The sequence below is a fragment of the Canis lupus genome, chromosome 5 (genome assembly GCF_011100685.1).
Source record: "Canis lupus familiaris isolate Mischka breed German Shepherd chromosome 5, alternate assembly UU_Cfam_GSD_1.0, whole genome shotgun sequence".
Classification (NCBI taxonomy): Eukaryota; Metazoa; Chordata; class Mammalia; order Carnivora; family Canidae; genus Canis; species Canis lupus.
In genome coordinates this window covers 6183678-6208401 of record NC_049226.1, presented here as the reverse complement: position 1 = coordinate 6208401, position 24724 = coordinate 6183678, and the positions used below count along the sequence as shown (strand labels likewise).

The following is a 24724-nucleotide window of genomic DNA, read 5'->3' as shown; positions in this document are numbered from 1 at the left end:
CGCATACAACTCAGGCACATTTGCAGATTTGTTGGGAGTTGAGTTAACGTTGCCAGCCACTACTGCCCGGCTCGGCTCACTGGATGAAACGTGACCCTACGTGAGGAATCCGTTGAGAAGCCGTCCTGGATGGGCAGGCTAAGTACACGTCTCTACTAAGAAATGCTATGGAATTTCAGGTAGCAAAGAAACTCAGAAAAAAGCAGTTGTAACAACCCTTGCCAAAGACCAGATTTCCTGAGGCGGCGCAAAATGACTCTACCCCAGAGGACATCGCTGTCTTAATATTATTCTCAAGAGAGATATGACAAAGAAAAGTCAACTACTCAAACTATGGGAATGGGCCCTGGAGTCTACAGTCCTCTCCTGGGCCAAGGCCACAGATTGGAGACCTAAGACAGGGCAGTTGCTTTAAGACCCCAGACAGGGACTCCTGGTGGCTCCGTGGTTGAGCATCTACCTTTGGCTCAGGGTATGATCCCAGGGTGCTGGGATTGAATCCCGCATCTGGCTCCCCACAGAGAATCTGCTTCTCTCTCTCTCTCTCTCTCTCTCTCAATCTGTGTCTCTCATGAATAAATACATAAAAACTTAAAAAAAAAAAAAAAGGCCCCAGACAAAGAAAAAAGCAAACAAAAGTTGGGAGTTGTGTACTTACTATGCACCAGACACTGCATGGGATGCTTTATATTCATCCCATTTATTCCTAAAGATAACTCCAGGGAGTAGATTATCAAATTTGCTTTTACAATTTTTTTTATTAAAATATTTTATTTATTCATAGAGACACAGAGAGAGAGAGAGAGAAAGGGAGAGAGAGAGAGAGGCAGAGACAGAAGCAGGCTCCATGCAGGGAGCCCAACGTGGGACTCGAACCCGGGCCTCTAGGATCACACCCCGGGCTGCAGGCGGCACTAAACCACTGCGCCACTGGGGCTGCCCTGCTTTCACCATTTTTGCAACAGATAAAACTGAGGTACTGTGTCCCTTGTGTCCACTGGCCTCGTCCAAGGCCACTAAGGAGTAAAATGGCCATTGAGTGGAGCCCAGGCAGTCTGACCCCCAAGCCCTTCATCTTCACGCTGCTTTGTCCTGGAAGCTGGCCTCCCAACAGCCTGGCTGGCTGAGGGGAGCCAATGGGTAAAAGGACCAAGTTTTTTTTTTTTTTTTTTTTTTAAAGCATCTCTTTTTCACTTGTCACAGCAGACTCAGGACACTGCATGGCCAACGGTTCTCCTGACCATCCGACCACTGGTGACCTTGTGGTTCATCTCCACAGGTGACCTTTCCAGCCCAACGGGTCAGTCCCCTCGTGGCTGTTAGGCTGTAATTTCACTCTTCTCCCTCCCACTATCTACCTTCAAACCTCTTTCCCACTATTCATCTTCACATCCCTTTGGAGAGCGGAGGGCTAGTCACACCAAGCTGCGGGAGAGGAAGGAAGGACAGATCGGGATCCTTCCGCCCAGGCACATCCTGGTCATTGGCGGGGAGCAGCAGCCACATTCCAGGCCCCCAAGAGAAAGGCCCAAGAACGCCTCCCAGTCCCTGGCCCTTGAGACGGGGCAGCCAGAAAGTGCAAAGCGGGGAGTTTAAGTCCCGTCGCTGGCAGCAGCTCCCAGAGGCAGGGACGACGGACAGGACTACCCTTGCTGTTTCTCCTGCCCGGTGCCACGGCCCGAACGGACACGTCGCAGGCCTGTGTGTGATCCGTGTCTGCCTGTGGGGCCGGGTGGTGGGGCGGCGGCGGCAGGGTGAATTCTTGTCGTCTGTGGGTTTGTTTGTTTGTTTTCCCCATGGTGAATCTTCCTCTGTTCATAAGGAACATAAAACTGTGAAACTTGGGAACTAGGAGCCCAGATCGTGGGTGAGGTGCTCTCAAACTTCTTTTTTTCCTATTTACACCGCAGGCAAGAGGGAGCCTAAATAGGAAAACCAGATGCCTAACAAAAGCATACGGACTTTAATGGGGAGAAATGTCTCTGGTCAGCTTCACAACAAGCAAAGGCAAAACACGGTGATGTCAGCTCAAGTCTCCTTCCCCCGATTCTGGAAGACAGATCCTGTGAACCCACCCTTGCTGACAGGCACACACAGGGCTCCTGCCATGGGTCTCCTAAGGGGCTGTTCAGCCTTCAGAAGGCTTGCGTGTGGCACCAAATGAAAGGAGCCCGTGAGATCCACCCCCAAAGATTCCTCTTTCCTGAGGACTCTTTTTTTTTTTTTTTTTAAGATTTTATTTATTTATCCATGACAGATAGAGAGAGGCAGAGACACAGGCAGAGGGGGAAGCAGGCTCCCTGCAAGGAGCCCGATGCAGGACTCGATCCCGGGACCCCGGGGTCACGCCCTGAGCAGAAGGCAGACGCTCCACCACTGAGCCACCCAGGGGTCCCCCCTTTTGCAGATTGCCCTTTGGGTTATGGGGAGCCATAAATAGGAAGGACACAAATTATTGTCGCGGTTGCAAACGCCGGGTCAGGGCGCACATTCTGGGTCCGGGGTAGGTCCATCCCCTGGACGGACTCGTGGACAGTCAGTCTTACACTTGCTTCCACAACCAGGTGTCACGTTCACTTCAGGTCTGGGCAGGGATACGAGGGCCACCTGATGGAAGCACACAGCTGGGAGGCAGCTCCAGGACTGGATGTACACTGGCGACCCGTATCTGGGCCATGGGCACTTCTTAAGGCCCAGACTTGCTGAACCAAGGGAATGAGGCTGGTGCTCCCAGTCACAGACTCTCCCAGAGGACATTTCTGGATTGCCTCGGGTAGCTCTGCCCAAATCCCTGGGGCTGCATCTCTTGCCCTTGCTTCACCATATCCTAAAACCCTAAAGCCTCTTCCTCCTTCTCCCTGTACCCAGCCCCACCCACCCACCCAACTGGACGGTGCTCCCAGTGACCTCTGTCCCAGGGAGCAGAGAATGGTACTAAGAATAGTGCCAGTCATGGGAAGGGGGAGTTCGCATACTCAGTGTGACTCACAATGGTGTGCCTGTCTGGGGGCCCCAAGGCAGTCAACGGCGTCCTTCACCATGCTGCCCCGGGGTGTCACACATCAGGAATCCGGTGGCATCACTGGGAAACTATGCTTCTCAAGTAGAAACTCTCAGCCACAACAACAGAGGGGTCCCTGTTAGAAGAGAGTCTCTCTCCCCAGAAGTGCAGGAGGGAGGGCACCACACACACACACACACACACACACACACACTGGCTGGGCCTCCAGCTCCTCGCTGGCTGCAGCAGGGGGATTTCCTCTGACTGCTTTGTTCTCCTCAGCTTCTGGGTAAGAGGAAAGTTCTTAGTACAACACTGGCAGTTCTGATTTGAAGAACGTGACGAAACCTTAGAAGCAAGAGTATCAGGTGGGGACCCTCAAGGCACTTCAAATCCAAGGTGTCAGTCTCATTTATTTTTAAAGATCTTATTTATTTATTCATGAGAGACACAGAGAGAGAGGCAGAGACACAGGCAGAGAGAGAAGCAGGCTCCCTGCAGGGAGCCCGATGTGGGACTCGATCCCAGGTCTCCAGGATCAGGCCCTGGGCTGAAGGCAGATGTTCAACCACTGAGCCACCCAGGTGCCCTAGTCTCATTTTTTTTTTTTTTTAAGGCAAAGCTTCAAGTAAATTCCTACTCATCTGGGTGATGCTTTAGGTCCCCTCTCCTCATCCAGGAACTAGAAGGCCCGTCATCTATCCTGATGAGGGTCGGTTATTTAAAATCCCCTGCTGCCCAGCTGCTGCGGTTGTTATTGTTTCCTTACTCTGAGTCTAAGAAGTGAACAAGTTCAATACATGGAAAGAGGCGCGGACAAAAATCCTAGTAAGAGCCTCCTGGCAATCATACTTTCCGTTGGACAGCCTGTCGGGTGTCTTCTCATTTTCTAGGCCATGGCCATGGACTCACTGCTGGTGAACAGGGTGCAGGACTGCACTTCAATTTTTCTTTTTCATTTCAACAGCAAGACCTCACCTGGTCATCGGTGCCCCAGCATGAGGCTAACATGTGAGAGCTGAATTCCATGCAGACGGAGGTCAGCACGGGCCAGTCGCGCTCTCCGGGAGCCTTCTCTTGGGGTACGCCTACCGAGACCAGCCTGAGGGTGTGTCTGCCCTGGCCCATCTCTCTTATCACTAGTATATATGCTCTCCAGGGCAGAGGGGGTGTTTTTGCCGGGGTGCAATCCAAAGCCTAGGTGGGGGTCTCCCCAACAGATACCAACAACCTAAAGGCGACTTGCTGTCGAATGACGCCAGTTGTTAGCTCCTTTGCACACAGGCTACATCTTTCTGACACCTCTTTTCTTGGTGGCAGGTATGGTGTTTGGGACAAGTGCTCAGTAAACATTTACAGGCTCGTACAGCTGAAGCACTCGTCCTCTGCAGGAAGGTGTAAGGATCTGAAAGGCTACCCCAGCTGCTTCTCTCTATTAAACCCTATCTGGGACTAATCAACATGAGTGACTCCCAGGCTGTTGGATCAACACGTTCCCCAAAATAAAAACGCCCACACCACCTGTCCTTTGGGGATTCATTTGCTACTTTGAGAAGTTAATCTCTTCAGCTTGACTCTAAAAGTCAAATCAAATATCTCAGTGTGGGCAGGACACCACATTTATTTTAACCTATGAAACTCTCATGGTTGGTCACCCTTGCAACAGGGTAGACTCTGCTCTAAGAGCACACATCTGGCAGGTGGTCCTAAACCAGAGGAACGGGGCCTTGACTGGCCCCTCCCTTCCACCCAGGTGTCTCTACCCACAGCCAAACGATGATGGCAAAAACAGAACACCCAAATCCAGAAATGACCCATCTGTTCACAAATCTATCTTCCCCTCCTGCCACTGCAAAGGTGCCCACCGCTGGTGGTACAGGGGGTGACCCCAGAGTCTAGGAAGCATCACGCCCTTCCTGTCAACCCCCTTCTAAACGATCATTCACAAAAGATCTATTTCCACTAAGTCCTTATGAAACAAAGTTGGGTGACGACCAGGAAACATCCTGATGAGTTCTTGCCCTCCTTCTCCTGACAGGTGCTTGCCCTCTGAACCAAACTCCACCCAAAGCTGCAAAGCTCTTTTGCCTGAGAATGAATAACTAACTACTGCATGGTTTGGCCACCAAAGCACTGGTGGTCTTTTCAAAGACTTTTAAAAGAAAAGGAGGGACAGAGATTGCTTGATATTTTGGCTTGGGTTTACCTCTGTAGGTACCTTTTCCCCATTTCTTCTGAGTTATGCCCTTCCTTTGACTCAACCCCAACCCGATGTCCTCTCATCTCCAATATGATCTAAATATGGTACGTTCCATAACTAGTCAACAATGCCTCGGCTCAATGAATCACATGGTCCATCAGGAAGTTCCTGTATCAATCGCTAACAACTCAAGGACCAGCAGTTGGGGATACAGGTTCTAAAAATTCAACACACGGCCACAAAGAATACTATCTGACGGGTCCCCGGAGAACACCCTCCATGAACATAATGGACAATGACTTCATGAACTTGCATTTATTTATTGCTCAAAAGAGCCAGTAGCTCACAATGGAAGCAAGACAGAAAACAGCTCTCGAATCAATTAAAACCAGCCTTTGATGTCAAGTCCGTGTCTCTGGCACGTTAGAGCAAAAGAAAGGAGAAAGAAAAAAAAAAAAACACTGAAAATAAACCAACATGTCAAGTGGTGGAAAACTGAGAGATGAGAGTGGACGGTACCCTAAGAAATCAAAAAATATATACGCCCAAGGAGTGCCCCAGGTGGGGAGGTCAAGCATCTAGCACTTTGATCCCACTTCCTCCCTGATTCGCTGCACGATCTTGCACAACTAATTTAACCTCTCTGGGCTTTAGTGTTCCTGTCCCTAAAACGGAAATAGTTATCCTTGCTCCTCCCTACTTGATAGAAATGTAAACTGAGTCCCTGTTATCAAAAAGAATACATAAATATAAATTTATACACACATACACGTATATAGAGAGGCAACCACAGCGTCCAATATAATATCAAATACAACAATGGGATTGAACAGAAGAACGAAACAACAGAAAATGTATTTTCAAAAGCAGAGTTTTCAAAGAAAGACAGATTGAAAGGATGACATTTTTTAAAAATTAAACATAGCGAAAGCACTAGATAAAATTCAATTATTCTTCCAAGAATTAAATTGGCCTTTTAACATGGCAACTTCGGAAAGGGATAAAGTTGCAGGTTAAAAGAAAGGTTAAAGTCTATAACTGCGACATTTAAAAAAAAAAAATACTGTACATGAGAAGGACCAGTGCAGATTTGTGATAGTCAGGGATAACTCTGTGAAGTTCTTGCTCTGATTCAAAGTAGGTATGCACAAAAAAGAACAGATGCAAACTGCTTTGCAAGTGAAAGTATCACAGACATTTACGGTTTGGGGAAATCTTGGCCACAGACAGACTTAGATCCTCTTTCCCCCAATGTGCTTTTTCTCCCTAATCATTTATGCTCCTCACAAAGCCTACTCCACTAATTATTATGTAGGGCCGACCCAGCAGGGATTCAGCAGCAGAGCTCACAAAGGTCGGGCCTGGAGTCTGGGCCTAGGGACACATCCCACAGCATGACCCGGAGGGAAAGCAGAAAGTCCCGTCCAGCTAATCGATGTCCAGGACAGGCCGGGCCACGAGCCCAGGCTGCCCCACCTGGAACAGGCGTACTTGAGCCTCCACCCCCATCCCTGCCCCAGCCAGCTTGTGCTGGTCCTGAGAACAAGAGGGTTACACGCGTTTAGTGAGCCTATGGAGGAAAGACCCTTGTTTTCACTTGGGCTCCTGCACCTGCAGGTGCTCAAGTACACCTGTGTGGGGGTGGAGGGAGAAAGGAGACTGGTCGTCTCTTAAAGGGGCAGCCTGGATTCAAATGCAGCCACCTCTTGCCTCCCAACCCAAGGGCTCTGGGGAACCATACTCAAGCTACCACTCAGCCTCGGACAGAGAGCTGGGGAAGCTCGTGTCAGGAAGTGGGTTCTTTAGAGCTTTTCCTTCTGATGTCTTCTAGGTAACTGACTGTTTTAAGAAGTCACCAGAAATGGGTTAGGTTTGGATTTGAGGGTATGGGGTGAAATTTTGTTAGAAACCAAAGAAATGCGTTTTCAAGCCAATGCAGAGGTCTATAGAAACTGCCTCCCGACGATGATGTATCTAGGTAACAGGAAGAAAGAAAGATATGTGCGCTGATTAGGATCAGAAAGTAGAATCTGGGGATTCTGAAGCCTGTCCTTCCTCTCCGTAGGCTGAGTGCAGGCTCTGGAATTTATTTTGTCCTAGCAGTGACGCTGCCCCTGCGGATCAGGGATGCGGGAAGGGACGAGCGAAGTCTTGGGGAGGTGAGCTACATCCCCATCGGGGCATTGAAGTTTTCCAGCCGTCATCCGGAAAATAATTTCTGAACGCCCCTCAAATGTAAGGCGAGGTAGCCAGACTGGGTGGGATGACAAACAGAACGTGATCGACAGCCAAAGAGGCAGCAGAAAAAAACACGTTTTGTTCCACCATCGTGCGGAGAGCTGAGCATGTCCTACCTACGCCTGGCTTTTAAAGAAGAAAGGACCGAGAGCTTAGCCTTGAGAGGCCTTTAGAAAAACCTGCACCCACCTCGCCTCTGAACGTCAAACACCTCCACAGAGCTGCGCCCTGCGAGCACCTCTCCAGCCAAGAGCGTCCCAACCTCCCGGCGAAGTATGAACTTTCACATTCACTCACCTTAGGAGAACTTTCACTCTTGTGATTCTCAGGGAGAGGTGAGTCACACGCAAGACAATGCCATTTGCCTTGTTACAGTCGACAATAGGCACCGAGCTCTGAGGCCTGTCACCGGCCCCCAGGAGCACGGGGACTGGGGTCTTGAGCTCTGCTGGACAACTAGCCAGACAGAAAAGCCGGGCTGGCCTCTCTGACAAGCCCCGTCCATCCGTCGGGTCTGACGGGACGGTCACCCGAGCTGTGGCAGCCACGACAAGGTGCTACTCAGACCTCCTGCTGCAGGAGGAGGCGCTCCTCCACTGGGCACCCTTGACCTGGGGATGCCCCGGGGGCCTGGACAAACCTTTCTCGGAACCGAGCAGCAGGTGGAGGCTCTTCCCCATTCAGATTCTCCTTCCCTCTTCCTTTTCCAGGTGACGGACCTGCGGCAGGGCCTCGGGGCTCCCCTGCCTGCCCTTCACAGATCTCCCTCACACCCCAGTAATATTTCTCGCCCGTCTCACCACATCGTGCCACCTGCGTCTTAGCAGACCCAAAATAACACACCAACATGTCCACTAAAAGTGATGATTTTCCTACTACTTGTCTGACATTGTGAAAAGCTCTGAACGGTATCTTCCTTGTGGTTTTCTGTTGGGACTTTGGGCTAGACCCTTCCCCCCCGCCCCCCGAACCTTGAGTCCCTCGTTTGTACAATGAGAATAACCGATCCTACCTCATGAGGTTGTTGGCGACAGTTTAAAAAAAAAAAAAAAAAAGTAAATGAAAGAGGCTGGGGCATAGCAAGAGCCTAACACACATGTGGGGTGAGCAGAAATAGCTGAAATGACCTAATCTGACGTTAAATGTCTTCTGGGCCCTAAGTCACTGCCACGGGTGACTGCAATCCTCTAAATAAAATACACGGTCCCCTGACCTCAAGAAATATAAATACGGAATTATATCGGAGGGGCACCTGGCTGGCTCAGTCAGTTAAGCGTCTGCCTTCAGGTCAGGTCATGATCCTGGGGTCCTGGGATTGAACCCTGAGTGGGCTCCCCGCTTCTCCCTCTCCCTCTGCCTCTCCCCCCGCCGCTCATGCTCTCTCTCTCTCTCTCTCTCTCTCTCTCAAATATATAAAATAAATAAATAAAATCTTTATTAAAAAAGAATTAGGGGCAGCCAAGGTAGCTCAGCGGTTCAGCGCCGCCTTCGGCCCAGGGCGTGATCCTGGAGACCCGGGATCGAGTCCCACGTCGGGCTCCCTGCATGGAGCCTGCTTCTCCCTCTGCCTGTGTCTCTGCTTCTCTCTTTCTCTCTCTTTCTCTCTTTGTGTGACTCTCATGAATAAATAAATAAAATTAAAAAAAAAAAAGAATTACATTGGATGGATGGAGGTTGGAGAATATGGAAGCGTGGTACCAACCAGCACTTGAGAGGGCTTGCGGTGGCCTAGCGGGGGTCCTAGGTGCTTTCTGCAACACCCCGAGATGGTACGTGCTAGTGTTAGCGTGTCGCCGATAGGGACACTGAGGCACAGTGACATCCGCTTGCCTGAGGTTGCACACAGTCAGCGGCAGAGCGGGGACACACTCAGGCCTGGGCTCCCGCAGGGGCCCCTCAGGCCTCAAGGCCTCCGGCTCGGCTGCTCCCCCCGGACTCCCGGGGGGCAGCCCCCCAAGCTGCAGGCGGCGTGAGGATGGCCGCAGAGAGGACGGAGACGACGGCCGGGGCCCTAGCGTGGGGCGGGCCACCGGGGGGGAAGGAGGGCGACGCGGGGGCCTGGGCGCAGCCCGTGGGAGCCGTCCACGGCCGGCGGGGCACAGGGACCAGGTCCAGAGGCCGCGGCGGAAACACTGGGCTTCGAAGGCACGACAGGTGGGGTGTCGAACTGGAGACAGAGCTGAGTTCCAGAACCGTCACCACCCAGGTCCATCGCATGCAGTTAGGTCTTGTTCCAGGAACAGCGACCCCCACACGGTGAGGCCTCGGGGTCCCTGCCACCCCGAGCCCACGCGTCCACGCGGCCCCGATCGCTGGAAGCAGAGCCAGCAGCGGAGTTGGGTGGGGGGACGGCCCTCCCGGCACTGCTGCCCCCCAGCCCGGCGGCTGCTTCCCTCCCCAACGGCCGCTGGACGCAGGCGCCTCCTTTTCCATAGTTTTTAAAAGACATTTCGAAAAAGGAAAATGAACAGTGAGGCCGAATCCGGCCACTCGTGATCTCTTTCTCCTCGCGGCAGAGGGGCAGGAAGGGTCCCCAAGGCCGTCAGGAGGCAGAAACCGGGGCAGCGCCCACCCGGCCAGTGCTAAGTGCCCAAGAGCCTGCCCCCCCCCCCCCGCTCCACGCCATCTCCCCGCCAGCCTCTCCCCAGGGAGATGCCCCCAAACCATCCCACGCCCCCGCCCCCTACCCAGGACCCACAGCCAAACACAGCACCCAGAATGGGAATCCGCGCAGCGTCCGAGGTGCTGGCGGGCAGCAAGGTCCCGCTTAGGCCCAGGGCTCAGCCTGGCTTCCTGCAACCTGCGGGTCACAGGGCATCGGAGCCAGAAAGGGGAGCCCTCCTCTGTTGCTGCCCTCCTCCTCTCTAGGTCTCGTCCTCCTGCCCAGTCAACTGCTACCCAAGGATGCTCTCTATGGAGACCGTGGTGGCCAGCCCCAGCTTTGCCTGCCCCCAAGAACCTCGGGGCCCGTGGAAAAGGCAGCAAGCACCCCAAACGGGGACCAGGGTTCTGTGTTCAGGCCAATGAGTTCTTTCTTCTCGACTTTGGTCAATTCACACTCTCTTAAACTGACAGCATTTATAGGCAGACACTAGATTCCAGCGCTTGGCTTGGGTAGTAATCCTCCCTTGGCCCCCAAATTAAAGAGCCCTATGCTTCTTTAAGAACGTAGGCACCTGGGTTTAGGATTTTAGAACTCTCTGCACAAACTGATGCTGCACTATAAACTTACTCTGGTGACCCCTCTCCCCTTTCCTTATCAGTAATGAAGACTCGTACCAAAAGCTCCCTCAGCTGCTATTTGTACCTGAGTACCTTGAGACTTTTTTTTTTGCAACCCAGTTTTCCTTCAGAAAACTGTGATTTCAGGTAACGCTGCCAAATCTCAGGTTTCATTCTGAATTGAAGGGCTTTGAAGCACTTCCTTTGCAATGAAGCTGTTTATTTTCAAAAACATGTTTTAGCAGTAGCTCTGGGTTACTGAAGCCTAAAACTTAACTACAAGCCAGAACTCCAAGGTTCTGGGTTTAGCCCAGGGACTTTCTTCCTATAGGACCTCAGACTGGCTCTAGAGCCACCTGTTATGGGGCAAGATTTCTTTCAGGCCAGAAGCAATTTGAGAGGACCTACAGGGAATGTGTGGGGCTTCTTTATCTACAAGACTAGCACTCGTGTGTGTGTGTGTGATGCTTCATGCAAAAGTATTTGAAAGGTGAATTCCAGATAACCCAAATTTAGCCATAAGGAAAATGAGGGACTGTATTTTCACAAATCTGCACAGCACTGGAAGACCAAATTCCCTGACAGTTAATTGATGGCTTTGGGCTTAGCCCTTTTCAGGCTTCAGGATGAAAAAGAGATCACCTCATTGAGGATTTTGCAACTCTAGGTGGGGACATACTCAGGCATTGGACAACAATAGCCTTACCACCAGGCCCGCCTCAAGAAGAGTTGCAGAAGTGATAGAAACAGATGCCTTATCTGTGGCAATGCCTTATCTGTCTGGCAATCTGGAATGAAGTTCTATGAAGGTGACTTATAGGCCAATAACTCTAGACTGAAGCCAAAGACCAGCACTATGTCCTACATACCTCTAACCCACATACACACGGGGCTAATTGCTAACAAACGGGACACGAGGCCCCTAATCTACTATATGAAAGCAACTGAGATAAGCAATGAGTATGCTCATTCTTTAACATGGAGATAGATTTCACCATCGAGTGAGACATCTGGCACTCAGGGTTCAATTCAGGAGCTACTTCTGGGCACACGGCAATTATACAGTCCTGAATAACTCACTTTTTGTGCCTCAGTTCCATCATCTATAAAATGGGGCTGGAAGAGGAGAGAATACTACTTGACAATACAGTATATTCTTCTGTAGCTACTGCAACTTGGGGGGAAAAAAAGTCAAAAATCCCTCCATTTTTCAGGGATCTGGAGAACATTTTCTTTAGGTCTATTAAATAGATAGAAAACACTGGGCCACTTCTCTCAGATTGTTTTGTAATTAGATGGGGTTCATAATGTATCTTCAAACAAGAGAAAATGGAGCTTTCTGATTGTATCAGTTTGATAACCGTAAGCAGTTCACAGTAAGGTAAGAAGGTACATTTTGGCGGAAGCCAGCATTGCATTTGATGTATTCTTAACTCAGCTCACAGGCAGGCTTTCAAGCCATGTTATCTGCCCCCACATCTTGACCTAATTTAACAAGTTGCCATGGGAGCCCAGTGAAGGTTGATGCAATTTTCTTATCTTCGGAGGAAGAATGTAACTGTGCAAGAGAATGTGAAAATTCAGTTTCTAACTGATTTCCACACGTACAGTGCAGTAACTAAGACATCATATGAAGAAGTGAAATGTATTCCTTTGAAGGTGATGCAGACAAAGGCCCCCCGCGTGTAATGGCAGGGAAATGACGGTCTTCCCGAAGGCTCCGTGCAAACACACTGTAGTCCACGCCAAGCAACGGGGAAGTCAGGGTGCAAGTGCTCCCACGGTGTGGCCACACATACTCTCGAGTAATCGGATTTTAAGGGAATGAACAAAAAGGAGGCAGAACTTGAGACAGAAAAGAGGCCTGACTTTTATAGGCCATAGAAAGTTTGCCAACACTCATACGATGCGCTCCGCTTTCCAAAGCACTTTTCCATACTTTAGCTCATCCTCACACGTCTGCGCACGGTCAGAGCCCCATTTCTAGGAATCCCAGGCACTGCAAGCTTCTGGGCTGGTGGCGGGGGCTGTGCGGGGATGTTCCATCCCCATTCCCACTCCCTGGGATGTACCTGGAATCATTAGGGACCACAACGAGGGTGCAATGTGAGAGCAAGGGAACCGCTAAGTAGAAGGAGTTTGCAGTGTGGACAGATGTTCGCCAGGCACTGAGCCCAGGAAAAACGTCACCAAAATTTGGGCTGCCCCCCACGTGCCTGACACAAAATCCTGACCTTCATTCAGACCACAACATGAAGAAAATTCAGGCCAAGTCTAAGGATGATTCTAATATCTTGAATGTGACAAGATAATGAACCCCCAAGGGCAACTGGCCTTTATCTGCACTCAACATGTGCTCAGAAACATTTGCTGAAACAATGGATTTGTTATAACTGAGCTCCCCACACCCCACGTCTGGTACAATGTCTAGCACTCATTAATTAATTGATTTAGTTAAATTTCATTTTCACAGATCTCCCACCACCAAGATAAGGATGTACACTTCCACTTCACTAAAAGTAGAAAAGGGTACAAGGTAAATTTGCCTAAAATCACACAGTGTGCTACAGCTGGGGGGGGGGGGGGGCGCGGCCCAGGGTAGTTCTGTTTTCTGGGCTATTGTTCTTACCACCATCCGAGATGGTGTGAAAGTTATATCCCCAGGGTCAGAGAGCAACACTGGATAGTGAGATGCTTAAAACGTGCTTTTTAATTCAAGGGCCTACTTTAGTCATTGAGGCCTTTACCTGAAAGTCACCTTCCCTTTTCTTCCACTCACTGACTGTTTGATTCCCTTAGATAGAGAGACAGAGAGAAGAGAGAGACCGAGGGAGGGAGAAAGAGACAGCAACTTTTAAAAACAACCCATCTGGGGGCACCTGGGTGGCTCAGTGGTTGAGCATCTGCCTTTGGCTCAGGGTGTGACCCCGGGGTCCTGGGATCGAGTCCCACATCGGGCTCCTGTGAGGAGCCTGCTTCTCCTTCTGCCTGTGGTCTCTCTGTGTCTCTCATGAATAAATAAATAAAATCTTTAAAAAATAAATAAAAATAACCCAACCAGAATGAGAAGTGACATCCACTATAGCTCAGACCTCCAGGACACACCTGTCTTTGTGCTGAAAGAACTTTCTGAGGCTCTTATCTCTCTGGCTCTGAGTCTGGATCACCAGAGAAGCCTTTCGGGTAGCACCCTGGTGTTGGCTAACTTGAGGGCAGTTCCTGTCTCAAATTTGTATTTCATATGTGTTCCTAGTTCTTAGAATTTCCAATTCATCCCTTTCTGTCTCGCCATGAAACTGGGACACTTGGAAAGATTCTCCAACTTTCAGGTAATTCTTTCAAGGTACTAAGATCGTCAAAGTCAAAACACTTTAAGTCACCCTTGTAGACCATTAGCGCTGCAGGCTTCTCCCACATAGAAAATGTGTAACTAATACATGTAATACTTTCAGAGGGGCTTCTATCTGGGGTGGAGATCAGCCTTTTGCCCTTCCCAGAAACTTCTAGATCTTCAGCAGTGGTAGCCAGGGATCCTGACCAGAATCTCATCCCATGAAGGATGACCTCAACCATAAGGCTTCCTTTGGCCATAACCCAGACTTTGGAAATTAAAGTCAGTTTACTCAATCTTATTATCCACAAAACTACCCTAAGTAGCAAATTTTTCATTATGTCGTTCCTAACAGAGAGAATGATGAAAACTGCCATGGGAGAACAATGGTTGTGGCTGCCTGTGGTTATAAGGGTGAGGATGCCAGAGAGAATACAGAAGTACTTCCAATAAGGACAAAGTCAGGGTGGAAGCTGAAGAGGAGCTAGCCTTTTACCCCTGGCAAATGGCAGACATGACAAGAACAGAAGCAAGCGCAACCCAGTAGAGACACCACCACCTCCAAAGCCCACAGAGTCCTGCGGTAGGTTCCTTGGCCTTTCCTTTCTCCCCCTTATTAAACTGCATTTTTCCCTTCCTTCATCACCATCCAACTGGAGTCTGGGCTTAAAATACCTAGGAGCTAAAGCTACAGAAGCCAGCATTCTTGCACATCTTGGAAGAGACTGAATGAATATGCATTTCCTCCTCCCAGACATCATTAATGGAAAGGGGCCACCTCTCTAACAGTCTGCTGTCCAGAGATGGGAGAGGACTCCCTTGAAAAGTAGCACATTTCCACATACTAGGAACGTTTGAGCAAAGACTATGGGAGTCGAAAGAACAAGGTAGGGGACCTTCAAGTGCCTTTCTGGGTCCTGACTCTATATAGACGTTGTCACTTCCTCAAAACTCAGAGGTAACTCCTGAGCACCTCTTCATGCAGTGAACTGCATTAGGAGCTACGTGGAAGGCAGCATGAAAGGCACACTCCTGATCTTTGAAGGAGTAATTTCCCTAAGCCTTTCCTAGTAAAACCCTGAGACTTCCCATACACAAGAATAAGGATCAGATAGGTCCCTCCCTAGAAACACAGGTAGGATTGTTTGCCTCCATCCACACAAAGGGTCCCCACATGTCTACTTGCCGAGGGCGGAGTCAATTATAAGACAATAGCGGCCTACCCCACAGCTGAGTCATCAAAGCTTAAAATAAGCTCCACTCACAACACAATTTCCAATTCTTAGAAAACACTACGATCCTACAGGAAGGATTTGATAGTTAACACATGAATGCTCCTTGGATATTTCTCGGATCCACTCTTCAAATGTCTCCAAGCGTAGGCAGCATACATGCTAATGACTCCTTCAGACAATGAATTGTTTCATTACCAGATTCTCAATCAAAGCCTAAGCTTTCAACATACATCTTCCTTTCCCTATGCTCTTTCTTTATTCACCACTACTAGAACTTTCACTCCTCAAAGAAAATCAATACTAAAGCTAAATGAGGGGGAAAAATAAACACACACACACACACACACACACACACACACACCAGTTTCCTTGAGAGGCCAGGATCTAGACAGAGTATGGGGTGACTGAGGATGCTTTTCCCATCTGAAGAGCTAGCCTACTGAGGACCCTACTGCAGAAGAATCTGGAGTGTAAGCCCTGCAACGATGCCTTTGAGAGAGAAGTTCTTTCTACCACTCTTGGAAATGATCCCCTGGGAGACAGAATGATACTGTTTACTTCTAAAAATCGATGGCTAGTCACAGAGTGGTGTGAGAGACTGACCAGACCTCCTAGAGTCTTCTTCTCCCCACTCCTCCGAAATAGAGAGAGGTGGACTCCAGTGCCTAGGAAGATGCACTTGGTGCCTCGTACGGAACGGAGCCCACCCATGGCCAAGAGCACACAGAGGCTGCGGAGACAGGGACAGGGCACCTACCTGTGTAGCCAGCCAGGGCAGCAGCAGGGATGACAGGCTTGTCCTTGTTGAGGTCAGCACGGTCACGCACATAGTCCTTGAAGGTGCCCTTGGGCTTGTGGTTGGGCAGGGCGGCTGGATAGTCCTCTGAGTCGAAGCTGTCATAGGAGGGGACGCGCTGCAGGCTGTTGAAAGATGACTGGCTGCTCCAGGACTGGGTGAGGCGGTCACAACTGTCGTAGCTCTCCACGCTCTCAAAAGAGTCCTGGCCCCCGAGCTTACCTGGAGGTGAAGGAGGTAGGAAGAGGGCAGGGGGAGGAGGAATTGGGAAAAGACAACTGTAAAAACCCTCTTGGTGAGGACGGATTGCCAATCAGACCCGCAAGAGGGATGGAAGGAGAGGCCAGTGGAAATGGAAGCTTATGGGCTGAGTCTGGGGAAGGATGCCACCGTGGGTCACAATCTGCAGGCCCATGGCCACTGTGCTGTTTTATGTTATAGGCCTGAGGACAGAGATTCAGCTGCAAGCTGCTCATATCTGTCAGAGGGAGACACCAGTGTTTGGGGCCTCAAGATCCCTAGAGCCGGAAATCCAAAAGTGGAGCATCACACATGATATTACGGAATTTCTGGCTGACGTAGTAGACAGCGAAGAGATGAAGAAATCGGAGCAGTGTCAGCCTCAACTCCCTATTCCAACTCAGGCCAACGAGTGGATTTCAAAAGGCCCAATTTGGCAAAGTAGTTTGGTCATAAGAAAAAATATTCCGTTAGACTAAGAGCAGCATGACCTTCCTTGACCTTGGAACTTAAGTGTCAGTTTTTAGCATTTTTTTCCAAATACTATTTTAAAACGAAATATACACCCTGCCTCCATGCTTTCTCAAATAGAGAAATAAGTTATGAGATGCTTTTTCCAGGAGATTAAAAAAAACACACATACAACCACTATCGCTCTTCTAAATAGAAATCCAAGTTCTTTAGCCCCTCCAAGTACAATTTTGTACTTGAAACTTATACTTCACTGGGGGAGTGTGGGCAATAAAACACAAAGGAGTTGATTAAAGAGTTAAGGTCCATAGCAATGTCAGAAATCCTTTACTCTAAGAGTTGCTTAAGGCATTCTTAACTGACCACAAGATCATGCAAGTTCATTAATTTCCCAAACCAGGTTATAAACAGCTGCAACGATTGCATAATAGCTCCTAGAGAAATTTCCATTGGCAAAAAAAAAAAAAAAAAATGCCATGAAAAGGGAGACTAACCAAAAAAATAAATAATTTGGAGGAAAATAAATGTATCTAAAAGCTGAAAAGCTCAAAGGAATATTTTCTATGTTTCCCTCTCAGACACTTTTCAGGCAACCTAAATTAAATCACGGGAGTCTACATGAGCATCTCAAGTCAGCACAAGCCAAGGGGCAAACGGATGTGACAAATGTGTATGTAGAGATACTAAGTCAGCTCTCAATTGTTCAGGGGTGGCTGGTCCTACTATAAAGTTTAAATCCCAGAATAAGGTTGGGTGATATAAGCTAATAGGGGTGGGTTTCTGGCATAGTCTCCCCCTCATAATACTAGGGATTGGTTAAAACAGTGGAATTCAAATATTTAATTATGGTGTCCAAACCAAAATTAAACCTACCATAATTAGGAGGGAAGATACGTTGCTCATAAAATTTAAACAAGCAACCAAAAAATCCAAGATAAAAGGTATTCCGTTAAATATATACTTTTCGTAAAGCCCCTGTTGTAGATTTCCTGAACCTCTTATCCCCTCCAATACTGCTTTTAACAGAAAGGTATTTATCCACTTAATCTCATTCCTTCCTCAAACCATCCATTCAAAGAAAAATAATCTCCAGAAGGCAAACTGAAGAGCTCCATGGGTTACTGGCACCGCCTACCCAGTCCACTGGCACGTTTGTTAAGTTTTTTATTATCATAACGAATGAAAGAATTGTCTTTTCCAGAAATTCACATGAAGAAACTCAAGAAAACAGCCTACAACCAGAATGCAATAGCCTCTTTTTAACAGAAAAAAGGAAATGTTGTGGCATCTCATAAAAAGGTGCTTGCTTAGACCAGCTACCCCTCTTAATGGTCATCCCACTTCTTTGTGAGGCAAACCCACCACCAGCCTAAGAAAGAGAAGTCATCTTTTCGTGAAGAACACCCCACCACGGCACCAGTATGTAGGCAGTATTTATGTTCCAATCTCTCTCTGAAACGATTCTATCTCTATCAGTCACTTTTTTATTTGGCACGGAGGGCACGGAGACTGGAGTTTCCACAAGCAGGAGAGCCGAGTTTCCAAGGAGCCCCAAGAAGCAAGGGCACTAAACTAGGCCATAACCACCCTCTGGCAGCCTCTCAAACATGAGCCAAATGTAACTCTGTTGAGAGTTGCGGTTTATAGCAGTAGGCTGCTTTCATTTTAGCTCTATTTCACAATCCTGGAGCTGGGAACCTTCGTTTACGGGTATTCTCTCCAAAAATGGGTTGAATCCAACTGGATTAGGCACTCAGTTAGGCTACTGTGCTCCTGCAGGGAAGCATGTGTCCTCTCAGACGTCCACTGGCCAGCTTCTCTGTGACAGGTCTCAGAGCACGGCCCTTCCAGAGCCATCTGACTCCCCCAAACAGACCTCAGAGCACTCTACATAGCAGACGGGGTGGCCCCACAGCAACCCGCTGGACAGACTGGCACAAAGACAGTACTCAGAGTCCAAAGACATGGGACACAGAAGCACTTTGTACGCTACCATGCAGTACACGGGCACCAGGATGATTGCTACTAGTAATCAGCTAGCGGTGAGGCCTTGGGTCTAGCCAACCACACCACGTCAGACGCGGTCGGCCCCCAGAAGATGTCAGGTCTGCAGGACTCCTCACGTGCCAAAGCAGCCGTGAACAACGAGGTCTTCCTCTCCAGTGCACATGGCCAGGTTGTTGCAAGGGACAGGCCGCGAGGTCAGAAAGAAACACCTCGTGCCCCTTGGAGCGGGTCACTGCCTGGTCCACAGTCACAGACGTGGGGTTGGAAGGATGGTCAGGACCAAAACCCAGAACCAACAGAAGGGGCCGGAGGAGGGACAATCCCACGAAAGCCAAGCCAGACGCGACTTAAAAACAAGGAGACAGCAGAGCTACCCAAGTAACGCCGGGGATGAGCCCAGCCCTCAGACCCGGCCTCATCACCTAGATGTACAGAAAGCCCCAAGAGAAAGAAAGTCATTTTGTTGCTTTGACCTGCCCGAGAGAAAAAAAAAAAAAAAAAGATACACATACATGTGTGTATATATTTAAATAGACTTGTATCCAAAAATAAAAAAGTCAGAAAGGGGAAGGCAAAACTGGTCCCACCCATCCCCTTCGGTCTGAACACAAACACCCTGGGGCCCTGAGAAGGAAGATTGCAGGTTCAGATTTTGCTAGGGACTTTCCCTCTGCTCATCCTAGGGCCTGCTGGGAGGAAGCGTGAGGCTGACACTCGAAGAAGACGACAATGTGTATGGCCCCCAGTGCCTGTACAGTGATTCTTCAAAGTAAAGATGTCTTTGGGCTCCCTCCTGAGAGACTCAGAAGAGGCAGCAGGGTCAGCGCTGAGCAGAAACCACTACGGGGCCGGCCAAGCCTGCCTTCTGTGACCAAACGCCTCAGCGCTGCTCACATGAGCTTCCCCTGTTCCTCTTCCTGTTCATAGCTTTTTCCCCTAGATCCACTGGAAAAGTCTTTTTTTTTTTTTATTTCAACTCTCTAGAAATCGGCTAGTTCTTCCTCGATGAACGAATCCCTCCTTACAGAGGACTGCACTTTTCTCAGACACAAAACAATCTGGACATCTGTTCAGGCGGGCTGCGCCTCTGAGCGTTCATGTCCTGATCTTAAATTTGGGTGTACCTACCCTTTTGGTTTTTGTTTTTTTTTCTTTGCTTTATAAAGTCAGTCAGTTCTATTTTGAAACGCTTACTTCACTGTCAGTGAATATTTTACCATTGTCATAATAGTCATGTCAACAAGAGTACCTTCTTTTGGAAGCCTCTGGCCACCTCTTTCCCTGGTCCTCCAGCTAAATACACACTTTCACCACACTGCTGATGACCGGTTCCAAATAAACCGTTGGTTAACCATCTTGTATCTTCCCAAACCAAAGAAGTCACAGGAGGCTAGAGAGCCCAGGCTGGGAAGCAGAGGTCACCCAGATACCAAGCCGGGGTCTGCAGTCTGCCGTGGGATTACTCTGGGAGGATCACTAGGATGCATGGGAAGCTAAGGGCTTTCGAGGAGGGTCACCTGAACCATTTGTGTCTTCCCCAAGCAAAATGCTCTCAAAGAAGATAAATCATACCTTAAAAAAACAACCATCTTCAACTAGACTTACCATTTAATAAAATGTTTTACCCAAATAGTTCCAAGTCCACCATGGACACATGGTCTTTGCCATCACGGTAGACTTGGCTAAACTTCCATGTTGGAAAGCTCTTAGAATCTAGACATTCTAATGGAAAGGCTGAAACTCAGGGCCCGTGGCAAAGGAAAAAAGATGGGGCCTGAAAAACTCACAGTCAGGTAATTCTTGGAAACCCAAGAGCTCCTAGAGAAGAAATCTGACCTACCACGACTGGTCCTCCCCATGCACATGTTGTCTGGGGTTACAACTTCTTGTTTGATGGCAAAGTAGTCAGTCTGCAAGGTGTCTGTCTGCAGAGGGTCCCGGAGAATGACCGAGGGGTAGTCGTTCTCATACTTGAGGGAGAGGAGTTCCTCCGAGCTGATGGGATGGAGTGTCTGGTAGGACTCTGTGATGAAGCTAGGCTCTGAGAACTCCGAGGGAGGAACGCACTGAGCATGCTCGATACCATAACCTGGAAACAGAACATGTGCCGTTGGAGAGAGGGCCAATTTGTACCCAAAATAAATAGGCGGGTCTTCACCATTCACAACAGCCCCACAAGATGAAAACAAACTCTGCCTTAGAGAATGAAAGGAACATATTTTCAGTGAGAAGGGCCTGGGTGTTTAACCTTGCTCCACTACTTAACAAGATACTTCCTTGACAAGATAACTTCCCTTTTCTGGCTTAATTTACACATCTCTAAAATAGGGATGATTGCAATCTCCCTCAGAGCGTTGTGATGAAGAGCAAATGAGGGCATATGTGTAAAAGGCCTACCGATACCTCTGGCACATGATAAACTCTTGGCATCTCAGTACTTAATATCATTGGTGTTATTAGAATAAAAATCATAATAAAGTAAAAGGGTAAAATGAAAACAAACCTGCTCAAGACTCCGTTTGAAAGCAAGGCCACTGGATAAGAACAGCCCTACCCTAATGCTCTTCTGGCCACCTCTCCAGTATAGTTACGTATCACCTATTAGAAGGGAGAAGGCTTTGTTTTCTGTAATGGAATCTGAAGCTACATGGCACAGTCTCGAGGAATGATCGGAGGCAATGTTGTCATAGCTACTAGTAAAAGGGAAAGAACAAGAGCCACAACCAAATCCCTAACCCAAACCTCTGATGGCCACCAGGGCACACAGCATCAAGTAAGATCAAAGTTCAGGGGTCAAGGGATCCCTGGGTGGCGCAGCGGTTTGGCGCCTGCCTTTGGCCCAGGGCGCGATCCTGGAGATCCGGGATCGAATCCCACATCGGGCTCCCGGTGCATGGAGCCTGCTTCTCCCTCTGCCTGTGTCTCTGCGCCTCTCTCTCTCTCTGTGACTATCATAAATAAATAAAAATTAAAAAAAAAAAAATTTAAAAAACAAAGTTCAGGGGTCAAGTCATGGGCCCCCCCACATGGTTTTCCTGCTGAAGGTATCAGGAGAGATCCTGGTGTGTAGTTAATAAACATATCAACATGTAGCTAGGTTGAAGCCTCGTGCCTCGTGGAGATAACAAAATAAGTGACAAAGAGGCTACATTTAAGCCAATATTATTTTCCGGAGAATCACCACGAAACAGCCTGAGAGCATCTGGGTCAGGAATCCTCTCCTAGGTTCTCACCATAGCAAGCCAAACGAGAGAAGAGTGGAAGAGGAACTTACTAATGAAGTAATCCGAGGTATAGCGGGATTCTGGATAGGTAGGGTTGACTCCATTCACTTGATACGGTTTCACATCCTCTGTAACAGACGGGGCAGGGAACCAAACGAAAAGGTCAACATGCAAGTAACGTTTGGCCTACGAGGACCTTGGACACAAGGGCCGCAGTGATCTCAGTCCCTCTAAGAAATCGGCATTTTCATTAACTGAGCTGGTGTCTGAGTCTACCCTGACTGGGGCCTTGTCTAGAGATGAGATCACAAAAGTATGGCTAAGTCTATTATTTCAGTAGCTGCAAAATGGGATTTAATATCTTGGAAGCAGCACCAGTGAGTAATCTCTAAGGGTTGGGAAGGCATCCCACCCTCATTCTGATGCACGCATGTAACACATTACCATCAGAGGCTTCAAGACATCTGGGGAAGCTACCCCAAATCGGTCCCCAACGCTCAAACTGATCGGTTCCAAAATTTTTTCAGAAATATATTACAATCTTTAGGTAGGTAGATTTTATAGCCTCCACTTCTTCCAAAAGCTGTCTAGTTTTTGGGTTGTTTTTTTTTCCATCACCCCCAGATTTCAAGGGGTAGGCCCAGAGAAGAACAGGAATACTGGGAAGGTGACAAGTTGGTGGATATGGCTGGGCTCACGCAGAGACAGAGGACAGTATCACCAACTGCTGTTGGCAACCAGGTGCCACCTCCTCTTGGAATGAGAAAGGAATGGAGCACAGACAGGCCCTCCGCGGAATTAAGGTGAGCTCGAGGATCCTCTCATCACCCTGGAGCCCAATGGGTGTGACCTTGACCATTGTATGGAGTGGTCTGATTCTATTTCACTGCAAATCAGACATAAAGAGGGAGTGTTGGCTTGGGTTTTTTTTTTTTTTTCCTCGGGTATCTGATAGCTCATTGGGAGCAGAGATTGCTGGGAAAACAAGTTTATGCCTGCACAGAAAAACAGTTCCCAGTTGAGATAAAATGATTAAGCTTTGCTTTAGCAGCTTATCAGATTGAAACATCCCTGTACCTTTGGCCCTCCACCCCACCCCACACAGCTATGTTCTGGGGCCCCGTTGCTCTAGTTTGATTACAGAACAAAAGCAGGAGCCGCCATGCAAACTTCTTGCTGTGGCTCTTCAAGGATCTAAGCAGAGAGGGTTCATACTGCCTCTCCCAGATGAAAATGGGTGGGATGATGGGATTTTGGTTCCCCAACATTCTCAATGATTTCCTGATCTGCCTGCATTCTCTCAAACTGTTCCTCTGCAGGAAGGTAGGCCACACCTGTCTCAGGGGCCCAGACGCTCCCCCACGAGTCCATATTATTACACAAAGAACTCAGGGCAGGAAGTTAAATCGAAGAGACCCAAGTTTAAGGAAATGAGTGATCTTGAGGAAACCACCTAATCTGCCCTCGTTTTACAGATGAGGACACCAAGAGTACATGCCCCTCTTATCTCACAAGGACTGCTTTGAGAATCCAAAGAGAAAACGCATCTTCAGGCACTCTGGAAACCAGGAGCTGCCACAGACTTATTAATGGCAACTGTGATCACAGCCCCTCCAGCGCACCTGGTCGCTCCATGGAGCTAAGTAGAGGCCAACAGCGTATTAGGAGAATATATTTGGGTTACACGGTCTGGTAGGATCCACTGTTGTGTTTATACGCCAACGGTTACATCGGATGGGTTCTGAGCCTGCCCTATCTTTTCCCTCTATAAACAGGTCACTCATGTCAACACACAGGAGTGGGCGTGTGTGCAGTTACGCGGACACCAAGCTTCAGGAAGCCTGTTCCCCCGCCGGCCTCAGCGGTGGCAGCCGCAGCAAGATTCACCTAGTTCTTGACTGTGTTTATTTATTTATTTTCCAGCAGAAGCTGAAGAGAAGGAAGAAAGATAACACTCCTGGGCCCAGAGGAATCTAATTTGGGGCTCTCCTGAGCATTGCGGGGTGGAAAATACCCTGAAACAAAGGAAGGTATTATATGGACTAAAAGTGCTAATCCTGAGCTTTGCTCCCTGCCCCCAGCGTCTGCGCCAAGGGTTGGAGCGGGTGACCACAGGGAAAGGGTGGGCCTGGGTCAGGGAGGGCAACGGGCTTCTAGGCTTACAGTCAGCTGGAGGGCACCGCTGACTGCTGGTAACTGCAATTTATTTTAAGAAGAAATTCAGAAAAATAAGTGCAAAAACACCCAAGTTTGCCGCCTGCTGCTGTTTCTATACTCAGCCAGGACTGTGGTACATGAGTCACTTGGTCCAAAAAGGTTGGAAGAGGCTGGTAGGGGAGGCCATGTCATTACAAGGTTGCAACACGGTATCCTGATATAACCCCAGCTGCTGCTCCAGATGAAAAAGGTAGCCCACACGACTGCAATTCCACCCCAGGTAGGGGGCAGAGAAGCCAGTCTCAGTAATTAGCTCTGAGAAGCTAAGCTTTCTGGTGGATGTGGACAGGTGTCACACTGCCATGGATCAAGGGAATGTGTTTTAAGGTGGCCAGGAAAACAAAAACAACCACCAAAAAAAACCCCGTCTGACACTGCTCGAAGAGCATAGGAGTCTAAAGTAAGGACTGGGATCAGAATTTTGCATATCAAGAAGCTTTGGGAGCGCAATCTTGCGAAATATTAAAATCTGAACCTCCAATACGTAAAAAGAAAAAGAAACTGACATTTATTGAGCACCTGGCACATGCCAGCCTGACGTG

General features: G+C 48.7%; 1 protein-coding gene across 7 annotated transcripts in view; it reads right to left on the bottom strand.

Moving 5' to 3' along the window:
- The window catches only part of ETS1 (ETS proto-oncogene 1, transcription factor), a 131155-nt gene that overhangs the window by 6758 nt on the left and 99673 nt on the right, over positions 1 to 24724 (bottom strand). For 5 of the 7 annotated variants that reach the window (XM_038535666.1, XM_038535667.1, XM_038535668.1 and 2 more), the window contains 3 exons: positions 22016 to 22093; positions 20582 to 20830; positions 15985 to 16245 (listed from right to left, as the gene is read on the bottom strand). In XM_038535666.1, the coding sequence (XP_038391594.1) occupies positions 15985 to 16245; positions 20582 to 20830; positions 22016 to 22093 (588 nt within the window). The remainder of the gene's footprint in view (positions 1 to 15984; positions 16246 to 20581; positions 20831 to 22015; positions 22094 to 24724) is intronic. The other 2 variants (XM_038535669.1, XM_038535672.1) reach the window with 1 other exon arrangement.